Source organism: Xenopus laevis, chromosome 1L, assembly GCF_017654675.1.
Source record: "Xenopus laevis strain J_2021 chromosome 1L, Xenopus_laevis_v10.1, whole genome shotgun sequence".
Lineage (NCBI taxonomy): Eukaryota > Metazoa > Chordata > Amphibia > Anura > Pipidae > Xenopus > Xenopus laevis.
The window spans coordinates 214,214,655-214,240,877 of record NC_054371.1 but is presented as its reverse complement, the minus strand read 5'-3'; the positions used below and the strand labels follow the sequence as shown (position 1 = coordinate 214,240,877).

Below are 26,223 nucleotides of genomic sequence, written 5' to 3'. Positions count from 1 at the left end.
GTGCACCTGAAAGCTAATGTTTAGCATAAGTAAAATTAAATATGATATTTACGTGCTATTGTTGTCCTCAACATCATCGTATATCTCCTGATCATTCGCTTCCTGCTTTAAAGGTTTGGGCACATGCATTGTGGATTTTTTCCTTTTTAGTGAATCATAGTCAATGTCCACCATGGTTGTTTTGATATAACCATCTGAAAAGGCAATTCGTAAAAATAATGTTAATAATTGGATATTATTTACCATGTTACTCTATTCCCCACTCTATACCCCCCCCCCCAGAGGAGTCATTGTTGGCTTGCAGTACTTCCCATTAATGTATGGCTCGTAGTGATGAATTTGATGGTGGCTACAAGTTGAGCATATCCATCTATCTCTGTATCTATTCCAGCCTCTGGCATGTGACAAAATGATATATAGTATTTTATCTTTAAATTATTCAAATGTAAAAATACGTTGATATAAGCAAATTCATTTAATCATATATAAGTACCACCATACAGTCTGGTTTCTCAATGCAAAGATATGGCCACACACATACATCAATGGCAGGTGAGAAGACCTTCTCTCTATTCCTTTTCACTAGCCATTCCTGTGTGGGGTCTCACTTTCCTTAATGAAGATGCTTCAAGACATGTCATTTTCTAGCTAAGGGAATGTGCTCTGAGGCTTGGAATCCTGAAAAGCCCTACTCCAGAGCTCCCCAACCAGTAGCTCGAGCAACATGTTGCTTTCCAACCCTTTGGATGTTGCTCCCAGTGGCCTCAAAGCAGGTGCTTATTTTTGGTTTCCAGGCTTGGAGGCGAGTTTTGGTTTTATAAAAACCGGGTGTACTGTCAATGTAGGTTTACAATCCACATAGGGGCTACCAAATGGCCAATCACAGCACTTGTTTGGCACCCCAAGAAGACTTTTCATGCTAGTGTTGCTCCCCAACTCCTTTTACTTCTGAATATTGCTCACGGGTAGTGATAGGTGAATAAATTCACCTGGTGCAAATTCGCAACAACCTTCCGCTTTCGCCACAGTCGAATAAATTTGTGAATCTCCCACGAAAATTCACCCGCATCAAAAAATTTTGGACACACATCTGAAAAGCCACTCGCGTCAAAATCATTGCGCGTCAACACCAGGCTTGGGCAAATTTGACCTACTTTATTTCGCCAAAAATTTGGCACCTGCAAAATGTCTATGACACCCATAGAATTTTTTTTTGACGCACGTCATTTTTTTGGACGCCATCGTTTTTTTTTACACCAAACACCATACAAGTCTGTGGGCATCATTTCCGCGGCACAACAAGCCAAAACAATTCACCCATCCCTAGTTAACATTATTCGGACGCCAATTGACTTTAACGCCAGCGTCAAAATTTACGCAAGCAACTTTTCGTACATGCGTCAAAAATTGGACACGGGTGTAAATTTTTCAGTTTAACAAATTTTTTGCCGTCTAGTGAATTTTTTGCCGAAACGGGAGAAATTCACCCATCACTACTCATGGAACCCTCTTATGAACCTTGCCCTTGCCCAGTGAATTCATACTGTATTGCAGTTCAGGCTATACATAAAGTTCTATATAAAGTATTACTCACAACAGCCGTTCATCCTGCCCAGCCACTTTCCTTCAGGATTGTTCGTAATGCGAATGATTTCAATTGGATCTCCCACCTTTATACTGAGCTCATTTTTCCCACCTTTATAATCGGTGGAAGCCTTTACTTGGTGAATGACCTCAATTGGACCTGTTAGCTGAGATGGAAATAAAGGGGAAATGTAATTAATGAGAAAGGAGAAGGAACGGCAAAGATTTAAATGCAATCAGTTGCACTGTACTGACAAAGCACAAGAGAACAATGTACCTTCAGATCTAAACAGCATGAAATAGATTTAATGATTCCTGTTTGGGCTATGAACTAACGTCTATTACATCAGACTGTGATTTGAATGATACTCCACAAAATGCAAGACAGCCTGAAATGTATACAGTATAATAACATGCTCTATCATTGTAGTTCCCCTTTCTTATTGCTAGTATCATTGGTCCCTCCAAATCATTGATAATGAAGCATGGCTGAAAGCAAAACAATAATTATAATAAATAAAAAACTATCACTGGATAGCGCCACTGAGTATAACATCTGAAAAGTTTATAAAACTATTAGGTGTGGGATCCATTATCCAGAAACCCGTTATCCAGACAGCTCCAAATGATGGGAAAGCCATAGGTTCTCCTATAGACTATTTTATCAAAATAATCCAAATTCTTAAAAAGTATTACCTTTTTCTCTTTAATAATAAACAGTAAACTAAAAAAAGATATAATTAATCCTTATTGGAAGCAAAACCAGCCTATTGGTCTTATTTAATGTTTAAATGATTTTAAAGTAGACCAAGGGGGGTTATTTATTAAAAGTTGAGTTATGAAATCTTCAAAAATTTGAGTTTGTTCACTAGAAAACTATAAGTTTTAGAGGGAAAAAACCTTTTTTCCCTAGATTTATTATACCCCGATGATGCAAAAAGTCTAAATCCGAAAATCCGCCATCTCTGATCTGTTGAGGTCCTGTATAAGTCAATGGGAGAGGTACCTTTTTCAATTCGAAGTTTTCATGGTTGGCTCTGGGTTTAGCTGAAAATCCAACTTTATCAGGGTTTCGAGCAAAAACTTGAAAAATGTAGCTTTTTGTGAAAAATGCACGAAAAGCTTTAGTGATTTGGGTTTTCGCTCAGTTTTATCGAGTTTTTTAAATTAATAAATAAGCTAATAGCAGGCATGGGAGTTTTTTTATTGGGACAATGAGATAAATTCAGATTTTAGTAAATAACCCCACAAAATTATGAAGATCCAAATTATGGAAGGATCCATTATTTGGAAAACCCAAGGTCCCGAGCATTCTGGCTAACAGGTCCCATACCTGTGCAGAGAATCTAGAATGGGATGACTCTCTGTAAAATAGTAACACTGGAGGTAGACACTTAGGGGCAGATTTATCAAGGGTCGAAGTGAAAATTTGAAATTAAAAATTCGAATTTTCAAGTCTATTTTAGTGTAATTCGACAAGGGAATAGTTAAAATTTTTATAAACTCTCATAAACTCTAAATTCGACCCTTGATAAATCTGCCCCTTACTAATGAAACTACAACACTATAACCTTGCAAGTCCTAAACGTTACTGGCTCCGCTATGGATTGTTCCAGGCTGTGGTTTCCAGAACAAGCACTGATTGTTTTAAGCACATTATGGTGACCACTGGTATATAGCTCTGCTATGAAAACTTTAGGAAGACTGATAACCAGAAGTCAATAATCAACAATAATGAAATGTATTTGAATGTAGTTGGGTGCATAATGTAGGCCAACATGGCAACACATACTTTGAACTTTTTCCTTATTTCCTGTTCCTTCTTTTCCTTTTCTTTTTGCTCTTTTCTTTGCTGTTCCAGTTTCTTCTTCTCTTCCTTATTCTCATTCTTTGGTTCTTGTGGTCTTACAAAGGCTTCACTGCAATAAAAATAAATAAATAAATAACACCAAAAGGCCAATGGCACACTACAGAGTTTTATCACTGTGATGTCCTTCTGTCTGTCTATCCATCCATCTGCCCATCGCTCCAACTGTCTGTCCATTTGTCCGTCCACCCATCTGTCTATCATCTATCTATCTATCTATCTATCTCAGTGTATCAATTACATGTGGGACTTTTGGTTACTTAAAGGGGACCCGTCACCCAAGAAAATTATTCCAAATTCTATTTTATCGTGTTAGTCAAGCAAAATGAACTTTAATTACACTGTAAAAATTATTTATATCTTGTTTCCTTCCATCTGGGAATTCATAATTATAACAAGCAGGCAGGAGCCATTTTGTGGACACTGTTATTAAGACAAGCCTTGTATCATCTCAGAATCTTGTTTGTGCACCAGAATGGGGGACCTGATGTCCATCCCCATGTCCTGGCTACACAATTAACTGGTGAAGAGAACGGGGGAATGTGGGGAGAGCAGTGACATCTAGGAAGTGCTGAATGGAAAGTGAAAGTAATTGTCTGCCTAAGGCATAGAGGAGGGGCAGGCAATATTTGATTGACAGCTGAGATTTTTAAATGAGTTTACAACGGCTATGAATGCTTTAATAAAAAAAAGAAATTGAATTTCATGTTTAATGTGAAAAGGACTTTTATTATACAGCTTTTTATGTCTGGGTGACAGGTCCACTTTAAGTCAAGAGTAGATAGAATTTGAATTTAGTTATACAATTACAGTATAGGGGATCTATCATTTGTTGATCGTGCGTAATGTTTATATCTGACCTTTTATTTTAATAAAACTGAATCCTTGCTGTAGACCACATATGTATTTGTTGTATGTATGTTTATAAACAATTTAAACATGCATGTGAAACACGTACCTTTCTCCTGGAATTCCTTCATACAACTCACCATCACTGTCTGTGCTCTGGAACACAGTAAAATAAAGTTAGTTGATATATTGTACAACCAAAACCAATTCCAAGCAGCCACGCTTGGGCTCTTGTTCATGCCTCTTGCCGTGCAATACAACGTAAAGCAATGAAAAGCCCTAAGCCCTTCAATACCATCACTAAGTTAAACAAAATACAGAATATTATTAAAAAATGTTTTCATATTCCTTTCTCACCCCAGACCTCATATATCTACCTATTTGACCTGGAACATCTTTGAGAAAAACTTGTACTTTCAATAAGCACAGAACTTCATGAAAGAGGGTATATATAACACAACAGAGTGATTCCTTCCTTAAATCAACTAAAGTCAATTTAATGGCTAGTAGGTCATGGGAGATATCTACCTGTGAACCTACAGTTGAGGTATAGGAGTCAGGGTAAGTAGTGACTCCAGCTGTCCAACCCAGTTAGCAAACAGGGGGAAGGAGACCTGACCTCGACCTCCCTCTACTATTCAGATCCCACTTCCAGCAAGGGAGGCCTCATCCTCCCCAAAGTTCTGTAGACCTATTCCATACCCTCTATATTTGTCATACTTTTACCAGCCAAGCATGACTTCTCCCCCTCTTTTTGTACAGTTACTACAAAATGAATCATGTGATTACAGTTTAGCTACTACAATATATGTTACTAGTGATGGGCGAATAACTCCCATTTCGCTGTGCTGAAAATTTCGCGAAGAATCGTGAAATTCGAACTTTTTCACGAAAAAAACTTGAAATTCAAACGTTTTCACAATAAAATCGTGCAATTTGAACGTTTTCACAAAAAAATCTAGCAATTCGAACGTTTTCACAATAATAGAGCAATTCGAAAGTTTTCAAGGAAAATTCGAGCAATTCACACGTTTTCACTAAAATCTAGCAATTCTAAAGTTTTCACTAAAAAATCTAGCAATTGGAATGTTTTCATGAAAAAATAGTGAAAATTGAAAATTGACGCCGGTGAATTTTCACAGTAGATTCGTGAATTTATTCGCCGGCAGAGAAACGTGGGAATTTATTCGCCCATCACTATATGTTAAGTTTGGTATCACAAAACCCAGAACAGACACCAAGGTTCAGCCACCTTTCGCTTTGGGAGGAGCCCTCCACTACTCGGATGCCACCAGGTCTTAATGTGAGAGAAAGGAGTGTGTCCCCACCAGGTATCCTTACAATATCAGACTAATGGTAGATAATGGGCAGAATTAAAAAAAAAATATTGGAGTGGTCCTTATACTGATAATTTCTATTCCTAGATCTTTATGTAAGTAGCAGAGAAAAGATTTGCAAAGAAAGATGTTATGCTCAGTTTACCTCTTCTTCAGGAATAGGACCTGAAAAACATATTTGAGATATACATTATCAGTTTACTATTGTCATGCGATTATAATTAATACCGTTAACAGATATCAGGGCATTACAGATGCAGTAAAGTCACAGACTCAAATTCACACTTATGGGAACAAGGATAAAAAATTAATCTGGTTTAGGAGATGCTCCTCAAGTCAAGGTGAGTTTTGCATACTTGCAATTTTATTTATAAAATGCAATTCAAATAGATGTTTGTAATTTTTCAGATATTATTTCTGATTACATACAGTATAGACAGAAATAGTGTTCAGCATAGATCAGTGGTTCCCAAACTGTGAGGCTCCCCAAGGGTAATGCTTGGAGAAGTGGCAAAGGCGCTCAGCCTGAAGGACAATGAGGGTGATATTTGATGAAAATGCCTATTTGCTCTCCTTAAAGAAGTAAAAGCCTAATTAAAGAAGTAGCTAGAAATGTTGTACATTATGTTTTGGGCTTCTGTACCAGCCCAAGGCAACCACAGCCCTTTAGCAGTAAAGATCTGTGTCTCCAAAGATGCCCCAGTAGCTCCCCATCTTCTTTTCTGCTGATTCACTGCACATGCTCTGTGATGCTGTCACTTACTGAGCTTAGGGACCCACTCACAATATACAGTACACATAGAATAGAAATGTCACAATATAAGGCTGATTAGTAATTAATACAGATAATTACTACATGGCAGCACAGAAACCAGTGCAATTAGCATCAGAGTTTAATAATCAGCAAACCTGTAGCATCAGCTTATATTACAGGGGAAGCTCATTTTCTGCTGGATAATTAGTGACGACCCCTAAGCTTAGCTTCTCAACAGCTGCTCAGAGCCCACTGAGCATGTGAGTGTCACAGACACTTTCCAAGATGGTGACCCCTGTGACAAGTTTGAAGTCCTGGATCATTGCTGCTATTGACAAGCTGAAACTTTAGGCTCGTGCAATAAGGTCACTATATAAAATATGGCATTTTTAGCCATATTAATTTTTAGGGGTTAGTTCTCCTTTATTACCCAAAAAAAACAACAGCTTGAAGCCGAGTTAGGGTGATAAATTAGGAGTGAAATCTTATAAAAGAATATATTCTTGCTGTGGCTGAATATCTGATACATTTATATACTAATTCTTTCCCTATATCTGCAACTCTGTTATTTCCTAAAGGGGCCCAAACAAATGTTGAACCTCCAAGGGAGCTTTGAACTGATAAAGTCTGACAACCTCTGTAATAGACGATTCCTGGTTTTTGTAAAACACAATGTAAAACAGTTCAGTGCTTCAGTATGAGGCAAAGTACAGTCGTTTCAATTTTTATTAAAGTAAAAAAAATAAAATAAAAGAATGACTAGGAATATTTGGAAACAATAAAAATTTTCATAAAAAGCCACCAGTATGTCTTACAGTGAAGCAGTATACTGTATATGGTCTCACAGCCAAACAATTATCCTCTGTTTACACCAACATTGTGAAAGATGAAGTTGACATGAATAAAGTTTTGTATAATGCATCATGTAATATAATACTATAGACCAGTAGGGATGGGCGAATTTTTTCGCCTTGTTTCGCCGCAAAAATGACGCCCATAATATATTATATTGTATGGTGTCATGCGTCCAAAAAAAAAAGACGCGCGTCAAAAAAATGTTTTTGAAGCCCATAGACTTTAATGGGCATTGGCAGCGGCGAATTTTTGGTGAAACGAAACGGGTCAAATTTGCCCATCCCTATAGACCAGTGATCCCCAACCAGTAGCTCATGAACAACATGTTACTCACTAACCCCTTGGATGTTGTTCCCAGTGGCCTCAAAGCAGGTGATTATTTTTGAATTCCAGGCTTGGAGGCGAGTTTTAGTTGTATAAAAACCAGGTGCACTGCCAAACAGAGCCTCAATGTAGGTTGACAATCCACATAGGGGCTACTAAATGGCCAATCACAGCCCTTATTTGGCACCCAGGAACATCTTTCATGCTTGTGTTGCTCCCCAACTCCTTTTAGGGTAAGGCCACACGAGGAGATTCGGGGGAGATTTTGTCACCTGGCGACTAATTGCCTCGTCTTCTGAGCGACTATTTCCCTGAACTGCCTCAGCGTTTTCCCATAGGCTATAATGAAAAGTCGCCTGCGCTAAAGCACATGCGGCGATGCCTTACTGAGGCAACTTCAGGCGACTATGGCAAAAGCATTGCCGCGTGTGCATTAGCGCAGGCGACTTTTCATTATAGCCTATGGGAAAACACGCTGAGGCAGTTCAGGGAGATAGGCGCACAGAAGACGAGGCAATTAGTCGCCAGGTGACAAAATCTCCCCCGAATCTCTTTGTGTGAACTAACCCGTAAATCTGAATGTTTCTCACGGGTTCTAAAGGTTGGGGAATCCCTGCTATAGACCAAAGCTCTTTGGAATGTTTTGATTCTAGCCCCTTTGCGGCCAAATATTTAGTTGGGCCCTCTGCTTAGCTTGTAAGGAGGATTAATATATATGAAAACATGGTGGAAAGAGTCAATTCCATATACAGTAAGTAAATGTTCACCATCAAATCTTGCCCTAAAAGTTCTTCAGACAAGGCTGTTTTGGACAACTCTAGAGAGACCAGACTCACAGTTGGGAAACCACTGCTGTAGACTGTTATGAAGATCTAAGTGATCTTGTCATTCCCTTGGCAGTCAAAATATCAAATACAGTAAGGGGCATATTTATCAAGGGTCGAATTTCAAATTGAAAAAACTTCGAAATTCGAATGCAAAAAGACCAACCGAAATCAAGGTTCTTTTTGGTCAAATAGCTCTGTTTTTGATCGAATAGGTCCGTATTCGAGCAAATTCGAATTGTACGAATCGAAGGAATAGCGCATTCGATTGAATTCGATCCGAAGTTTTTCCCAGAAAAAAATGAGATTTTTCAAAGTCCACCAATTGACTCCAAATAGGTTCTAGGAGGTCTCCCATTGGCAAAACAGCAATTCGGCAGGTGGTGAATGGTCGAAGTCGAATTTTTAAAGAGGCAGTACATAATAAATTTCTATATTCAAATTTTCGATTTCACTAGTCGAAGTACACTAAAAAATTGCTCGGAATTCGATTTTTTTTCAATCGCAAATTCACCTTGACCTTTGATAAATCTGCCCCTAAGTGTGGAAAAATGATTTACACATGCATTTGTCTCCTGGATACAAAATCAATGAATATACAAACCTTATATCTTGACTACAAGGCCAATGCATCTATTTTGAACACATCTAAAGGACATTCCTTCTATTCCAACTAGAATTTGGAGGACACATAATATTGACCTAAAAGAAATGTAGAATACATACCTTCCACATCATCGTAATTGTCATCAGTGGGTATCCTGTAAAGAGTTTAACAACATTTAAAATGTTTCCGTGACTGACAAGGAACTAGAGTAGATATATTTAATTTTGCATTAATTATATTTTCATTATTGCTTAACTGAGCAATCTACAGTAAATGTATAACATGGAATGAGATATTATAGAAATAAAATATACTGTTATCAAAAATGTGCCCAATCAAGAAGCCTTTTGTTTAATCTGGCGCAGACATGATTTGCCCATGTTCACTTAATGAGGCTCTTGGTCTGCCTTGATTGGGTAGTCTCTCCATCCCCCCCAGGCAAAAAATTTTTTTGCTGAGCAGAGCTAAGTAAACCAGCAATGATTTGAAGAAAATGTTGCTGGAGTTCCACTTGTACTGCAATAAATTTGCTTTACTATTCTTCCTTTCTCTAGCCTAAAATTTGCAATATGTTGGACACCAGGGTCATTGCCCCAGTTTCTAGGTAGATTTTCTAGTTACCAGGTAATAGCCAGATTATAATAAAATTGCTGTAGAGTAGTGATGGGTGAATTTGGGGCGTTTTGCCGAAAAATTTGTGAATTTCCTGAGAAATTCGCGAAATGGCGAAAAATTTGCGAAACAGAAAATTGCTCCAACTGCGCACGTGCCGCTATGTCGGTCTCATTCTGAAGATTACCGAAGAGAAGAAGACGTTGCCCGTGAACAGGGCCGGATTTATAAATTGGGTGCCCCTAGGCTGGCTCTGGGTCATCCTATTCTCGGTTCCCTCCCTGTCCCCTTCCCTGTTGGTGTCTACCTCCATGTTGCTGCCCTCCTTGTTGCCGTCGAGGCAGGGCCAGATTTACATAGTGGGCGCCCCTAGGCCCACTGCCGTTCATCGCCCCTCTCCCCTCCAGGGGGATTGGCGCACAGGAAATTTAAAAAATGATTGTATCTCCAGCGCATCCCCAGTGTTTTTGAACCAATGTGGGTGTGGTTGGGCAGCATACCGCCCCCCTAAAATCCTGCCGCCCTAGGCCCAGGCCCAGATGGCCTATCCACAAATTCGGGCCACCTCCCCTTCCTGTTGTAAATGGATACGCACATGCGCATATCTGCGCAGAGTCGCGCCCGGAGCAGCACTGAGAAGGGTGTCTCTAGTGTTTGAACTGAATAGAAATGCCGCAGGGCGACATGCTGCCCCTGAAATTCTGTCGCTCTAGGCCCGGGCCTTTGTCACAAATCTGGGCCTGCCTGTGAACTCAGCTGGACAGAATCTGCACGGAGGGGTGAGTAAAGACTTAGGGGCATTACACTTAGGCTGGGGGGGGGGAGGAGGGAGGGGGAGTCTATGTAGGTTAGGAGGGTAGGGTTTTTTAACGTTTGGGTTTTCTTCTCCTTTAAATGATTTTTTTTTAGTAGACTTGAGGTATGAAAATCCAAATTACAGAAAGAACTGTTATCCAGAAAACCCCAGGTCCCAAGCATTCAGGATAGCAGGTCCCCTACCATATACATTAAATGAAAAGATAAAACAAGTACCATTACTTACGGGATGTTTCGAGGAGGCAAGTTAGGTACCGGTGGTGAGCTTGCTGGCTCTTTGTTTAATACAGAACCAACTGGAGGTGGGGGAAGAGGTGCCCCTGGAGATATTTGAGATGGAGGAGGGGGTGGTAATGCGCTGGATAAGGCTGATGTCTTGTGTTCACTCTGAGCTGCTTTGTTGCCACCTAAGAAATAAAAAATATATTTCCATTAGGTTGGAAGGTTGAAAGGCCCAAGGCATTTTCATGATTTGTAGCCCCTTGTCTTAACTGCCAATGTAATGTGTCTTTCAGAGACAGAAAAAGAGGTACCAGCTGTGGTGCACAAGGCAATAGACATAGGCAGTATTGTAATTATGGGGGAGCAATGACGGCAACTGCACTCAGGCCCACCCCCTCACCCTAGTAGGGCTACTGGAGTCGCTCCATGTGCTAGAAAGGTAAAAGTAAGAACATACACATGGTGCAGTCTTTCCACCCGGGCCCCTTGTCCCCTAGTTACACCGCTGGATGTAGGTAGTTATAGTCGGGACAGCGAGTGCAACAGGGCAACAACGGGGCAAGATGGAGACAGTAGCACCTGCCAACAGAGAATTAGATGCATGGGATATACTAAACATTGTGGATATCATGTTGTTATTATCATATGTTATCAATAACTCCATACCTCCCAACATTTTTATTTAATTCAAAAACGTACAGTACTCTACAGTATCCTAACTCTACATTTTCTAATTATATATAACAAAAGATTATCATTGATAAGGCCCAATACCCTGGAAAAGCCTATTTACAGCCCAGTATAAAAACCAGTAAACTTTACAACAAAACATCTATGTGAAACTTGCCATCTTACATTAAAAAGACCTCTCGTTAATTCTCGTTGTGTGTATCAGTTATTAAAGGAGAACTAAACCCGCTGCTCCCTGAAAAGGGCCATAAACACAACCTTCTTTTATGTTGAAAATATTGTGCAATCCTTTAGTGTACCTTTAAATTAACTTTTAGTATGTTATAGAATGCCCTATTCCTAACAATTTTGCAATTAGTCTTTATTTTTTATGTTTTTTCAGTTATTTGGCTTTGGTATTTCAGGAGCTATCTGGTTACTAGGGTCTTATTTACTTAAGCAGCCAGGCAGTGTTTTCAACGAGAGGCTGCAATATGAATAGAAGAGGGATTGAATAAAAAAGATAAGGAATAAAAAGTAACAGTAACAATAAAATTGTAGCCTCGCAGGTTTCCGGGGTCAGTGACCCCCATTTTAAAGCTTGAAAGAGGCAGAAGAGGAAAGCAAATCATTATTTTAACGATAATGATGAAAACCAATTTAAAATTGCTAGGAATGGGACATTCTATAATATACTAAACGTTAACTTAAAGAGATACTGTCATGGGAAAATATGTTTTTTTCCAAACATCAGTTAATAGTGCTGATCCAGCAGAATTCTGCATTGAAAAAGAGCAAACAGATTTTTTTATTTTTAATTTTAAAATCTGACATGGAGCTAGACATGTTATCAGTTTCCCAGGTGCCCTCAGTCGTGTGACTTGGCTCTTATAACCTTTAGCCACCTTTACTGCTGTACTGCAAGTTGGAGTGATATCACCCCCTCCCTTTCCCCCCCAGCAGCCTAACAACAGAACAATGGGAAGGTAACCAGATAACAGCTCCCTGACACAAGATAACAGCTGCCTGGTAGATATGAGTATACCACTCAATAGTAAAAATCCAAGTCCCACTGTGACTCCTTCATTTACATTGAGTTGGAGAAATAATAGCTTATCTGTAAACAGTTCCATCATGAAGTGCTGGCTTTTTCTGAAAGCACATGATCAGGCACAATGACCTGAGATGGCTGGCAAACTACCCCTTTAAGGGTTCAAGCGCACAGGTAGATTCGGGGAGATTCAGTCGCCTGGCGACTAATCGCCTCTTCTGCGGGGCGAAGAGGTGATTACTTTGCGCTGCTTCAATTTCTGAAGTCGCCCAAAGTTTCCTTGTGAGGCAACTTTGGAAATCGAAGCATCGCGAGTGCATTGCCAAATATACAAGTCAGCACACACTCCTCCACTGCGTAGGTGAACGTTCCAATAGTGGCCACAATCCAATCAGTACAGCAAAATCTTTATGATGGACAGCACCATTTTGTATAAATAAAAAGCCTTTATTGTTGCATGGCTACGACCAAAGATATATCATTATAGCAGGCAGGGGGAAGGCAGTTCGGGGAGATTGTCGCGACTAAATCGCCCCGAATCTGCCCAATTGCTTAAACCCTAATAAAACGTATCTTCCGTCAGGGAGTTTTACACATTGATAACAATGGTCAATGTTCAGAAACCCATTGAAGAGGGTCTTATATTCAACAATCTCTCTTCAGCGCTGGATATGCATCCCCTGCATGTGATATGCTCTGGGGAGTAACAATGAGGTTGAATGTTATTGTGCAATGCTGCTGCTGCTAATCACCACTGTGCACTGTAGGAAATGAATGTTTTTGTACAAGTTGAACTGACAAGTTAATCAGCTTTGATCAAAGGTGAATTCGAATTCGGGAAAATTTTGACGAATAAGAATTCTGAGAATCCTTCTGATTTCCCCATTTTTGATTGCCATAATGCTTACTGTTTTTTTCCATTTCTGACCAATTTCGATAAGCCGATTAGAGTGTCTTGCACAAACAGAGGTTGCCGGTTTCCCTTGCTGCGTGCCCACGTATGGCTGTTGTTGTGCAGTTGCAGAGACTGTGTGAGGAAACGGAGCTGAGCTGCAGGGCACATTCACAAACCCACACCCCTCTCACAGCTCTCACTTCGGGAAATTCCATATCAAGAGCAATTCTATTATATACTGAATAAAAGGCAAAACAGTTTTACGGGGACAAATATGTTTTTTTTTTTCATCTCATAGGTTTAACTCTTTCTTTTCAGGACACTGAATTATTAAAGAGGCGGAAAGAAAAACAATGAACTTTTCGTATGATGTAAACAGTGATATTCTGAGACAATTTGCTATTGGTTTTCATTCATTATTATTTATGGTTTTTGAGTTATTTAGCTTTTTATTCAGCGGCTCTCCAGTTTGCAACTTCAGCCATCTGGTTGCCAGGGTCCAAATGACCCCAGCAACCATGCATTGATTTGAATAAGAGACTGGAATATGAATAGGAGAGGCCTGGATTGAAAGATGAGTAATAAAAAGTAGCAATAAGAATACATTCGTAGCCTTACAGAGCATTCGTTTTTATACAGTATGGGGGCCAGTGACCCCTATTTGAAAGCTGGAAAATTCCATATAATTAAAAAAATTCAAAATACTTAAAAAAAAAACTATGAAAAGGAAGAGCAAATGAGAAGTTGCTTAAAATTAGCCATTTTATAACATACTATAACTTAAGGCAGGGGGAAGCCAGTCCAATGCTGTAGATCAGTGATCCCCAACCAGTAGCTCGTGAGCAACATGTTGCTCTCCGACCCCTTGGATGTTGCTCCCAGTGGCCTCAAAGCAGGGGCTTATTTTTGAATTCAAGGCTTGGAGGCAAGTTTTATTTGTATAAAAACCAGGTGCACTGCCAAACAGAGCCCCAATGTAGGTTGACAATCCACATAGGGGCTACAAAATGGCCAATCACAGCCCTTATTTGGCACCCCAGGAACATTTTTCATGCTTGTGTTGCTCCCCAACTTCTTTTACTTCTGAATGTTGCTCACGAGTTCTAAAGGTTGGGGATCCCTGCTGTAGATATACAATAAACAACCCTGAGTGATCACCCAGAAAAAATCGTCATCCTTACCATTAGTTTAAAAAACGGTAAATCATAGGGTGGGGTTTTAAGAAGAGAGCAAGACTACAGGTGAACTACAATTCCCACCCTCCTCCCAAAGCAGGAACCACTCCTAAAGATATTAAAGGGGTGGTTCACCTTTAAGGTAACGTTTATTATGTTATAGAACGGCCAATTCTAAGCAACATTTCAGTTGGTTTTCATTATTTATTTTTTTAAAGTTTTATAGTTATTTGCCTTTTTCTTCTGACTCTTTGCAGCTTTAAAATGGGCGTCGCTGACCCCTTCTAAACACAAATGTTCTGCAAGGCTACAAATGTATTGTTATTGTTACTTTTTAATTAATTAATTAACGAAAGCAATTCGAATCAAGTTTTTCTCTCGATTGTCAGGAAGGCTATTAAACGTCTTCAAATAGCTCAGAGGACCTCTGCCATTGACTTCTACATGAACTCGGCAGGTTTTAGGTGGAGACCTATTGAATTTGAGTTAGTTCAATGGTAGGGGGGTGATAAATCTCGGATTCAACTTCAAATTCGAGTTGGTGGTTTTAAACTCGAATGTTCGAATTTAACATTAGAACCATAGTAAATCTACCCCTAAGTCTACTAAGAAATAATCTAAACATGAAATAAACCCAATAGGCTGGTTTTGCTTCCAATAAGGATTAATTATTAGGGATGGATGAATTCTTTTGCCTTGTTTTGCCAAAGAAATTACGCCATAGACTTGTATGGGCATCGGCAACATTTCACCGGCGGCAAATTTTTGGCAAAACTAAAAGGGTCAAATTCGCCCATCTCTATTAATTATATCTTAGTTGGGATCAAGTACAAGCTACTGTTTTATTATTACAGAGAAAAAATAAATAATTTTAAATTTTTTTTATTATTTTATTAAAATGGAGTCAATGGGAGACAGCCTTTTTGTAATTGTGAGCTGGATAATGGGTTTCTGGATCTCATCTCACCTGTAATTTAAAAAGCATTCTATGCAACCTGGCTGTGCCATCTCATATGATTCAATATAGGCATTGGGCAGAGCATTACACATATAACACATAGAGGCCCATTTATCAGCATTCACATGTTTGTGGCTTTAGAAACTACAAATACACTCATTTTCTGTAAAATGATGAATTCCTTGTAGTTTAGTAAAAGATCCAAATATATGCGATGCACTAAAAAAATACAAAAAACACTGAAAATGCTAGTTTTTTGGACAATTACTAGTGAAAAAAAGGCTGACAAAAGTATGAGTGGCTAATAAAAGTTCCAGTAGGATCAGCACAGCTCCCATTGACTTCTCTAAGACCTCAACTGCTTTACTTGCCGTTAATTTCTTTGTGGCTTTTACACTTTATAATATAATAATATTTTGCGTTTTAGAGAAGTACGAAAAACACACATTTTTAGAAAAAAATTCAATGAATGAAAAATGTTGGTAATTAGTAGTGACGGGCGAATTTGGGGCGTTTGGCTTTGCTGGAAAATTTGCGGATTTTGCAGGAAAATTGCAAAATGGCGAAAAATTTGCGAAACAGGGCCGTTTTTTGATGCTGGCGTCCGTTCCAAAAAAACGGACGGCGGTGTCCATTTTTTTTTACGCCGGCGAATTTCCGTGAATTAATTCGCCGTTGGTGAATCGCGGGAATTCACCACAAATTCGCGCCTGGCGAATAAATTCGCCCATCACTAGTAATTAGTAGGGATGCACCAAATCCACTATTGTGGATTTGGCCGAACCCCCGAATCCTTCGCGAAAGATTCAGCCGAATATCGAACTGAATCCGAATCCTAATTTGCATATGCAAATTAGGGGTGGGAAAACATTTTGTACTTCCTTGTTTTGTGACAAAAAGTCATGAGATTTCCCTCCCTGCCCATAATTTACATATGCAAATTAAGATTCGGTTCGGCCGGGCAGGAGAATTGGGCCGAATCCAAATCCTACTGAAAAATCCTGCCAAATCCCGAACCGAATCCTGGATTCGGTGCATCCTTAGTAAATAAGCCCCAAAGATTTTACTTCTATGTATTCGTTGAGTTGTGTGGGTTGTGTATAAAATGAAGCCGTTCTTTCATTCGATATTATCACCTGTAGCCACAAAAATTAGTAACCACAGGCATCTCACTGTCAGACGGCTGCTGGGTCTTCACATTCCTCCATTGATGCAGCTACTGCACTTGATTAATCATCTCTCATATTAAACCATAACTGTCTAACAGACACAGGTTTCCATGAACACGTGTTCGGCGGAGATAATGGGGTTATTTAACAAAGAGACGCAACTTCCACATCTGTGTAATGCTGACGGCACAAGGGCAGGAGCCATCTTACAGTAGAAGTGCAAGCTCTTTCGTTTAGTAGCTAAATCCGTTTTTAATTTTATTTCTGTTACATTTGGGGGCACATTTACTAAGGGTCGAATATCGAGGGTTAATAAACCCTCGAATTCGACCCTCGAAGTTAAATCCTACGAATTCGAATATCGATTGAAGGAAAAATCTATGAAATCCTTTGAATCAAACGATTCAAATGATTTTAATCGATCGATCGAGGCATTTTACTTCGATCAAAAATAACTTAGAAAACTAATGGGGAAGAGCCCCACATTGTACCTTGGTAGGTTTAAACTGCTGAAGTATGTCATCAAAGTTTTTTTTAAAGAGACAGTACTTTGACTATCGAATAGTCGAACGATTTTTAGTTCGAATCATTCAAATCGAAGTCGAAGTCGTAGTCGAAGGTCGTAGTAGCCTATTCGATGGCGAAGTACCCAAAAAAATACTTCGAAATTCGAAGTTTTTTTACTTCGAATCCTTCACTCGAGCTTAGTAAATGTGCCCCTTGGTGTAATTGTACCACATATCACTGAAAAACAGGTCCTCATGCACTGGTATATTAAAGGGGTTCTTCACCTTTAAATTAACTGTTAGTATGATGTAGAGAGTGATATTCTGAGACGATCTGCAATTGGTTTTCATTTTTTATTATTGAGAGTTAGCTTTTTATTCAGCAGCTCTCCAGTTTGTAATTTTAGCAATGGAGTATCTAGGGTCCAAATTACCCTAGCAACCATGCACTGATTTGAATAAGAGACTGGAATATGAATAGGAGAGGCCTGAATAGAAAGATGAGTAATAAGTAACAATAACAATACATTTGTAGCCTTACAGAGCATTTGTTTTTATATGGGGTCAGTGACCCTGAATTAAAAGCTGGAAAGAGTCAGGAGAAAAAGGCAAATAACTAAAAAAACTTTTGAAATTCAAAAGTTGCTTCAAATGGGGGTCACTGACCCTGTCTACAGTAACAACAAATGCTCTGTAAGGCTACAAATGTATCGTAATTGTTACTTTTTATTACTCATCTTTCTATTCAGGCCTCTCCTATTCATATTCCAGTCTCTTATCAGAGTTTGGTTGCTATGGGAATTTGGACCCTAACAACTGGATTGCTGAAATTACAAACTGGAGAGTTGCTGAATAAAAAGCTATACTAAAGTTAATTTAAAGGAGAACAAAACCCTAAAAATTAATATGGCATAAAATACCATATTTTATATAATGAACATATTGCACCAGCCTAAAGTTTCAGCCTTATATTGTGACATTTCTATTCTATGTGTACTGTATATTGTGAGTGGGTCCCTAAGCTCAGTAAGTGACAGCAGCACAGAGCATGTGCAGTGAATCAGCAGAAAAGAAGATGGGGAGCTACTGGGGCATCTTTGGAGACACAGATCTTTACTGCTAAAGGGCTGTGGTTGCATTTCTAGTTACTTCTTTATTTTAGCTTTAGTTCTGCTTTAAATGTGAAAACCCACTTTAATATACGAGTGCATGAGGACCTGTTTTTCAGTGATATGTGGTACAATTACACCAAACGTAACAGAAATAAAATGAAAAACTGACCTAGCTACTAAATGAAATATCACTCTCTAAATCATCTTCCTGCTCCCTGTATTGTGCTTATAACCTTTGCCTTTCTTCTCATCTCAGAACCTCAGCACATCACTGACTGTAAATATCTCTCAAGCCTCTGCTTCAGGAATTCCTTGTCCCCTTCCCTCCAGTCAAACACTTCCAAAGGTCCCATCTGTTTAATAGGCCCTGCATTATCAGAAGTCATTATTATCATTCATCAGCCGTTCTTACATGTCATTTGTTCCCTACGCCTTTAAGATGCAAAGTCTTTTTAGGAGGATCGTCTGATCAGAAGGTTTCATTGAATATCCTTTGTTTGTTCATTTATTGTAAATTTCAATACACAGGGGTTATTTATCGAAATCGGAATTTATCTCAATATTTTCTGCTACAAACTCCGATCAAATCAGCTTGGGTTTTTTGTGCTTATTTATTATTCAATTTTCCCGAAAATTTGCTTTGCAGGAAAAATCAAATTTTCAAGATTTTTCAGATTTTTGCCAGAAAACTTCGGAGTATTGCACGAAACCCAGCGCACATCAAAAAATCATTGGGACTTCTCCCATTGACTTATATGTAACCTTGACAGGTCTGAGATGCTGGATTTTCAGATCCAGACTTTTCTATCCTGGGGGGTTTATAAATTCCAACAAATGTGTGATTTTCTAAAAGTCTGATTTTATAAAAAAATCACAAATTTTTCGTGATTTTTGTATTTGGAGTTTAGTAAATAATCCTCATAGTTTACTTTCCTAAAAAGGAAATATTCTATTTGTTTTAAATAAACGCCCTATAAAATATATTTAGACATTTCCCTGCATATTTGAGTTAAATGGATGATAAGTAAACCCGATTTTTTTTTATTTGCCTACGGTACTTACGGGCAGATTTACTAAGCTCGAGTGAATGGTTCGAATTTCAAAAAGTTAGAATTTCGAAGTAAATTTTTGGGTACTTCGACCATTGAATAGGCTATATTCGACCATTCAACTTCAATTCGAATGATTCGAAGTAAAAATCGTTCGACTATTCGACCATTCGACCATTCGATAATCGAAGTACTGTCTCTTTAAAAAAAATTCGACTTCATACTTCGCCAAATTAAAGCTACCGAAGTGCAATGTTAGCCTATGGGGACCTTCCAGAGCACTTTTCTAAGACCACAGGATTGCCAAATTTGTTGAAAAAACTTCGAAATTCGATATTAGAATTCAACGTTTTTTAATTCAATGGGCAAAGTTTTTTTGTACTTCGAAATTTGACCCTTGATAAATCTGCCCTTAATATTCATTTAGCTCTACGGGGCAGGGACCTCCATACTCTTGTATAATTGACACTTAGGTGGTTATTTACTAAACTCCGAATGCAAAAATCACAAAAAAATTGTGATTTTTTTAAATGAAATCTGACTTTTAAAAAATCACAATGTTTTCGGAATTTATTAATTTATTCGGAAAAGTCTGAATGAAAAATTCCGGCATCTCAGATCGGTCGAGGGTTCAAATAAGTCAATGGGAGGAGTCACAATGATTTTTTTGATGGGCACTTGGTTTTGGTGCAATACCCCAAAGTTTTCGGGTGAAAAAAATCGGAATGGAAAAATCCAAAATAATTGCGAAAATCGGATTTTTTTCCAGCAAAGCAAATTTCCGGGAAAATGTAATAATAAATAAGAGTGAAAAAGCCGAGCGGATTTGATCGGAGTTTGTAGCAGAAAATATTGAGATCAATTCTGACTTTAATAAATAAACCCCTAAGCTCTAATCTTTATTGTTATGGTACTTTTTATTTGTATTTATTATAGCAACAACCCCGTTTGTTCTTTATTGTGCTGTTGTACAACCCTGCGTCTCAAGCAGCGCTATATAAATAAACTATAAATACATATATATATATTTATGTGCTGTATTTACCATTTAAAGAGTTTCTGAAACAAAGAGGGTGATCAGAAATGCCCCCGAAGCCTGAAATATTCACAGTACTTGTGTCTGCGCACATATTGGGAAGTTTCCAAACAAGAAGTGTTACCAGTCACACACGAGTGCAGAAGGGGAAGTACAGCAGGAACAACTACAAAATGGAAAAAAAAGGGCCACTTTTAAAGAAAAGGGGCTATTTGTAATACGAAATAGAAAAAAAGGAAAGAAATCCATCTCTCCTTCTGTTATTAAACTGACATCCAGCGATTTAAATGCTGCTCTGTGCGCTAATAATGCACAATTTTTCTCAACATTTGTTGCCATTAGAATCGGCCGAGTTCCCTATAACAACTATAGAAGTAAGTTGTTCCTTCCTGTTTACAGCACAGGATAAAAATGCTTCAACAAGATTGTAACAGTAATAGGATAGAATAGAGATGCTCTATTCCCACTTACTAGGTGCTATTTCCCTTGTTAGGTTTTTTATTTGTCACAGACACCCATGTACAGTGCGGATCAGATATTGAGTGTTCTCAGTGCGATGGCTGCATTTTTCACCAGTTAACTTGTAGTATGTTATAGAATGGCTTATTCTAAACAACTTTCAATTGGGCTTCATTTTTTTTCTTTTTTATACTCTTTTCAGCTTTCAAATGGGGGTCACCACTGACCCCATCTAAAAACAAATGCTCTGTAAGGCTACAAATGTATTGTTATTGTTACTTTTTATTTATTCAAACCACTTCATAACTCTGCCCCACCCTACATCTCTGAACTCATCTCTATATACTCCGCTCCTCTACTGACCTGCTACTCAACTCTTCTCTCATTACCTCCTCACATGCTCGCATTCAAGACTTTGCAAGGGCTGCACCCCTCCTCTGGAACGCTCTCCCACGGTCTCTCCGACTTTCTCCCAACCTTTCTGCTTTCAAGAGATCTCTTAAAACGCACTTCTTTCGAGAAGCCTACCCTCACTCTGCTTAACTACCAAACGCACCACCACATACAATACCACATTTCTCACCCACTTAATTCGATCTTGCCCACTCCCACACCTTGTGTATCACTCCCTTCACTTTAGAGTGTAAGCTCTTTCTGCATAGGGCCTTCCTCACCTTTTGTACCTGTATTGCAATGTATGTAACTCCATATGTTCTATGTATATAATTCATGTCATTTAGTTGTATAATCACATTTACTTTACAGTGCTATGCAAATTTTAGCTTTCAAATGGGGGTCACCACTGACCCCCATCTAAAAACAAATGCTTCGTAAGGCTACAAAGTTACTGTTATTGTTACTTTTTATTTCTCATCTTTCTATTCAGGCCTCTCCTATTCATATTCCAGTCTCTTATTCAAATCAATAAATGGTTGCTAGGAGAATTTGGACCCTAGCAACCAGATTGCTGAAATTGCAAACTGGAGAGCTGCTGAATAAAAAGTTAAATGACTAAAAAAACCCAAATGATAAAAAATAAAAACCAATTGCAAATTGTCTCAGACTATCCCTCTCTACATCATACTAAGGGTAAGGACAGATGAAGATTCGGGGAGATTAATCGCTCGCTGGCTAGAATGTAAATCACCATTGGGATGGCACTCGGAGCGCTTCGTTTTCCGAAGTGCCGACGTTTCCTTGTGAGACAACTTCGGGCGACATCGGAAAACAAAACGCTCTGATTGCTAAAGTGTAAATCTCCGGCGAGAGGTAGTTCGGGGAGATTAGTCACCACGAAGAAGAGGAGATTTGTCGATGGGCGGCTAATCTTCCCGAATCTGAGCGTGTATCTGCCCTAAAAGTTAACTAAAGGTGAACAAACCCTTTAAATAAGTTATATCCCTTGAATGGCAGGACTGGGATCAACTTTCAATTAACTTTTAATTTTATGTAGGAGGTGATATTTTGATAATTTTCAGCCTTACAGAGCATTTGTTCTTTAGACAAGGTCAGAAGAAAAAGGCAAATTATTAAAAAACTATAAAAAATAAATAATGAAGACTAATTGAAAAGTTGCTTGTAACTAGGGATGCACCGAATCCATTATTTTGGATTTGGCCAAACCCCCGAATCCTTTGCGAAAGATTTGGCCGAATACCGAACTGAATCCGAATCCTTATTTGCATATGCAAATTAGGGGTGGGAAGTGGAAAACATTTTTTACTTCCTTGTTTTATGGCAAAAAGTCCTGCCATTTTCCTCCCCGCCCCTAAATTACATATGCAAATTAGGATTTGGATTCGGTTCGGCAGGGCAGAAGGGTTTGGCCTGCAGAAAAAGGCCTAATCCTGGTCGATTCCTGGATTCGGTGCATCCCTAGCTAAGATAAAATACTATTTATCATTGAGGAAGTCACAGACACACTTGATGCTGCTTTTACTTTGATAAGATCTGAGTATCTCTGATGCAAATGAGTTTATACAGTTGTACTGCACACGTGTAACAGAAGCTGGGAATTATCACTCTACAACACGTAAACCTACTGATTAGTGATGGGCGAATTTATTCGCCAGGTGCGAATTCGTGGCGAATTTGCGCGATTCGCCGCCAGTGAATAAATTCGTGAAAAAACGGACGCCGGCGTCAAAAACGAGACGCCGGCGCCGTTTCGCGAATTTTCCGGCGAAGCGAAACGTCGCAAATTTGCCCATCACTACTACTGATCCTAGCTCTGTATTACACACTGGGGTTACTACAAGTATGGGATCTGTTATCCAGAAACCCATTACCCAGAAAGATCCCCTGGACTCCATTTAAATAATTCAGATTTTTAAAAATTATTTCCTTTTTCTCTGTAATAATAAAACAGCAGCTTGTACTTGATCCCAATTAAGATATAATTAATCCTTATTAGAAGCAAAACAAAAGGAGAAGTAAATCCTTGCTACTAAAACCCCCTACCCTACATAGACCCCCCTCACGGCAGCCATCTTCTTCTCTCCGTTAATCTTTGTGAAGTAAGTGCCATATCGACGCATGCGCAGTTGGAGCAATTTTCTGTTTCCCAACAACTGCGCATGCTACGAAAGTCACGGAAATTGCCGAATCGCCGGAAGAAGACCTGAAGATTACCAAATCGGTTGAAGATGGCACCCATCAACGCTGGACAGAATCTGCACCGAGGGGTAAATAGAGAGTTAGGGGCATTTAGCAAAGGTACCACCTAGGCTGGGGGGAGCAGGGAGGGGGGTCTATATAGAGAATGGGGGTAGGGGATTTTAGTAGCAAGGGTGTTTTTCTCCTTTTTAATTCTGAATTAATTGTGAATGAAATGCATATAAATGTGTTGATTATGATAGTTATCCAAGTTCTAATTTATTACCTATAAGTCCTTGTCACAAAGAATGGCTGAAAAGCAGAAGGCAAAGATTACAGCTTGTTGTCCATACACATAAGCACAGTAATTGTCATGATTAAAAAAAAACATATAAACCTAAAGACCAATTCAATAGAAATGTCAACAAAATATGAGCCGTATTGATTAATGAAAGTTCATATACCATATATCATTTGGGAAATTAAGGGTGAGGACAACTGAAAAGATATGTTTTAGATTGGAGCGTCGCTGTTTATAACTAGGAGTTGCATAAATGTATTGGAATGTTTTATATTCGATTTCTTTACTGTTGCCTGATAAATGGGGTATTTTTCTGAATGAGTAAAAATGAAGAAGAAAATATTTTTCTTTAAAAATGATTGTTTTACATTTATGATTTCTAACGACAATTTAGGCTGCAATGTGGCAGAATAATAGCAGCAAGAAATTCCAAAAATACATTGTTGGACAAGGAAATGTGGCAGAGAGATAATGCTGACTCTATTTGTCCTGAAAGTAAACGCTCAAAGCAAAAGAATGCACGCTTGGTTTTCTAGATATTTGCAGGTTTTAAACTACTGATTAAATTGAAACTACAATTTTGATGCCATTCCAATATAACCCAGAGGAGTAACAGAATAGTAGATGGGCACTATGTGCAGCCACCATGTTGCTGGTAAAACCTACTGGAGAAGTAGGCGCCCTTTTTCTACCAGAAAAAATAACCTTCTAAAGTCTCTTTTTATCAACATCAGAGCAAACCAATATCATAGAGGTAGGTGTCCTTTGCTCCACCAGTAGCTCCACCAGAAAAAGAACATTCTAAAGTTTCTTCCGACCAACATCAGAACAAACTAAAGCTATAGAAACCACTAACCAGTCGATTTGCAGCATTTTATTGAACCACAGGTTCTACTAGTTGACCTCAGCCATATTCTTCTTCTGAATTACAGACTATAACACAGACACACATACATGATAAAATCCACCCAGGGAATTTTAAACACAGATTTTTTTGACTGACAGAGTCTCCTGGGTAGGTAAGTGCCACCAGAAAGCTGTAAAAAACAGGCTTTTAAAGCTAAAATATAAACAATGAATAGTGACCATAATGTTAAACAGAGCATTTAGTATTCATTCACTTTAGCAAAATAATTCCATGGCAGGTAACAGGTGAGAACAGAGGTAGACAATACGCCCCATGTGGCATTGGGTAAAAGTTACTGGCAAATGATAAATCAGCCCCATGACTTTAAACTACTTTAAAGGGCATGTAAAGTCTAAAATGGAATAAGGCTAGAAATGCTGTGTTTTGTAAATATAAACATGAACTAACTGCACCACAAGCCTAATCAAACAAATACTTTATGCTTTCAAAGTTGGCTACAGGGGGTCACCATCTTGTAACTTTGTTAAACATCTTTGCAAGACTAAGACTGTGCACATGCTCAGTGTGGTCTGGGCTGCTTAGGGATCGTCATAAACAAAGCTGTTTAAGTTCTGCATGGCTGGTAAGTAAGGCGTGGGCTCCCCCTGCTGTTCATAAGTATGATTGTTTCCCTGCTTAGCAGTTAGGGACCGTCTGACAATTCCTATCCACAGCAGTAAATGGAGAATTTCACTGCATACAGTCAGGTTTCTTATAAATACTGTACACATTTTTTAATTAAAATATATTGGAGATCGGTTTCTTTTTCATTAAAGAAAGTAAAAATGGGATTTTATTTTTTTCCCTTTGCGTGCCCTTTAAGCTACATGGTTGCTTTTTCCAATGATTTGGGCAGAAAGATGAACAACTGGAACAGTATGTATTAGAGCTCAGTCTATTAAACTCACCAGACATCATGTCTCTCTACATGCAGAATATGTGCAAAAGGCCATTATTTTGTTTGCACTGAAATCAGTTATTTGAGTGAGCTCTAATACATTTGCTAGAAAAGGGAGCCCCCCCTATAAGATATATTGGATCTAACTGTCAATGTATATCTCACACCCAACTCCTGCATGAAGACAGAATGAAGAGAAACAGATGCTGAGAGAGGAAAAGTGAACATAAATGTAATTATTTAAGAAAATGTACTGAATATTTAATTGATTGTATTTAGAAAGTTTCTTATTTCAGCATGATGAAGCTAAAATTAAATTTTTAATTTTCGAGATAGTTCCCCTGTAAATAGTAGTCATGTGTCAACCCTAGGTGTAGCATTGGGCACAAGAGCCCTACAAAAATGAGAGTTAAAGGATGTTCAGATAAATCTAATAATTGTCATGTTATTGCACTTGTAAACAGTGTCGGACTGGGATACCAGGGGCCCACAAGAAAACCTTAGGTTGAGGGCCCACTTTCCAAACTTTTAAACCTCCTCTCCTCACTCAACCTCTTTATTCTCCTAGTCTCTTTTCTCTACATACTATACTCTATTCTTCCATTATTAAGCCTCTTTATTCCCATAAAGAAATAGAGAATGACCATGAAATAGGCCAAATGGTTAGAAGCAGGAGGGCCCACTACCAGTTTTCCTGGTATCCTGGTGGGCCAGTCCGACACTCCTTGTAAAAGGTGCTATATATATATATATATATATATATATATATATATATATATATATATATATATA

The 26,223-nt window shown here is 38.6% G+C and overlaps 1 protein-coding gene across 2 annotated transcripts in view; it reads right to left on the bottom strand.

Annotated features, from left to right (window-relative positions):
• Positions 1 to 26,223, bottom strand: part of LOC108718404 (FYN-binding protein 1) — an 84,766-nt gene that overhangs the window by 36,006 nt on the left and 22,537 nt on the right. For both annotated transcript variants that reach the window (XM_018266284.2, XM_041569509.1), the window contains exons 3-9: positions 10,656 to 10,836; positions 9,121 to 9,155; positions 5,783 to 5,802; positions 4,410 to 4,456; positions 3,377 to 3,503; positions 1,595 to 1,751; positions 53 to 194 (exon numbers count right to left, since the gene is read on the bottom strand). In XM_018266284.2, coding sequence (XP_018121773.2) covers positions 53 to 194; positions 1,595 to 1,751; positions 3,377 to 3,503; positions 4,410 to 4,456; positions 5,783 to 5,802; positions 9,121 to 9,155; positions 10,656 to 10,836 — 709 coding nt within the window. The remainder of the gene's footprint in view (positions 1 to 52; positions 195 to 1,594; positions 1,752 to 3,376; positions 3,504 to 4,409; positions 4,457 to 5,782; positions 5,803 to 9,120; positions 9,156 to 10,655; positions 10,837 to 26,223) is intronic.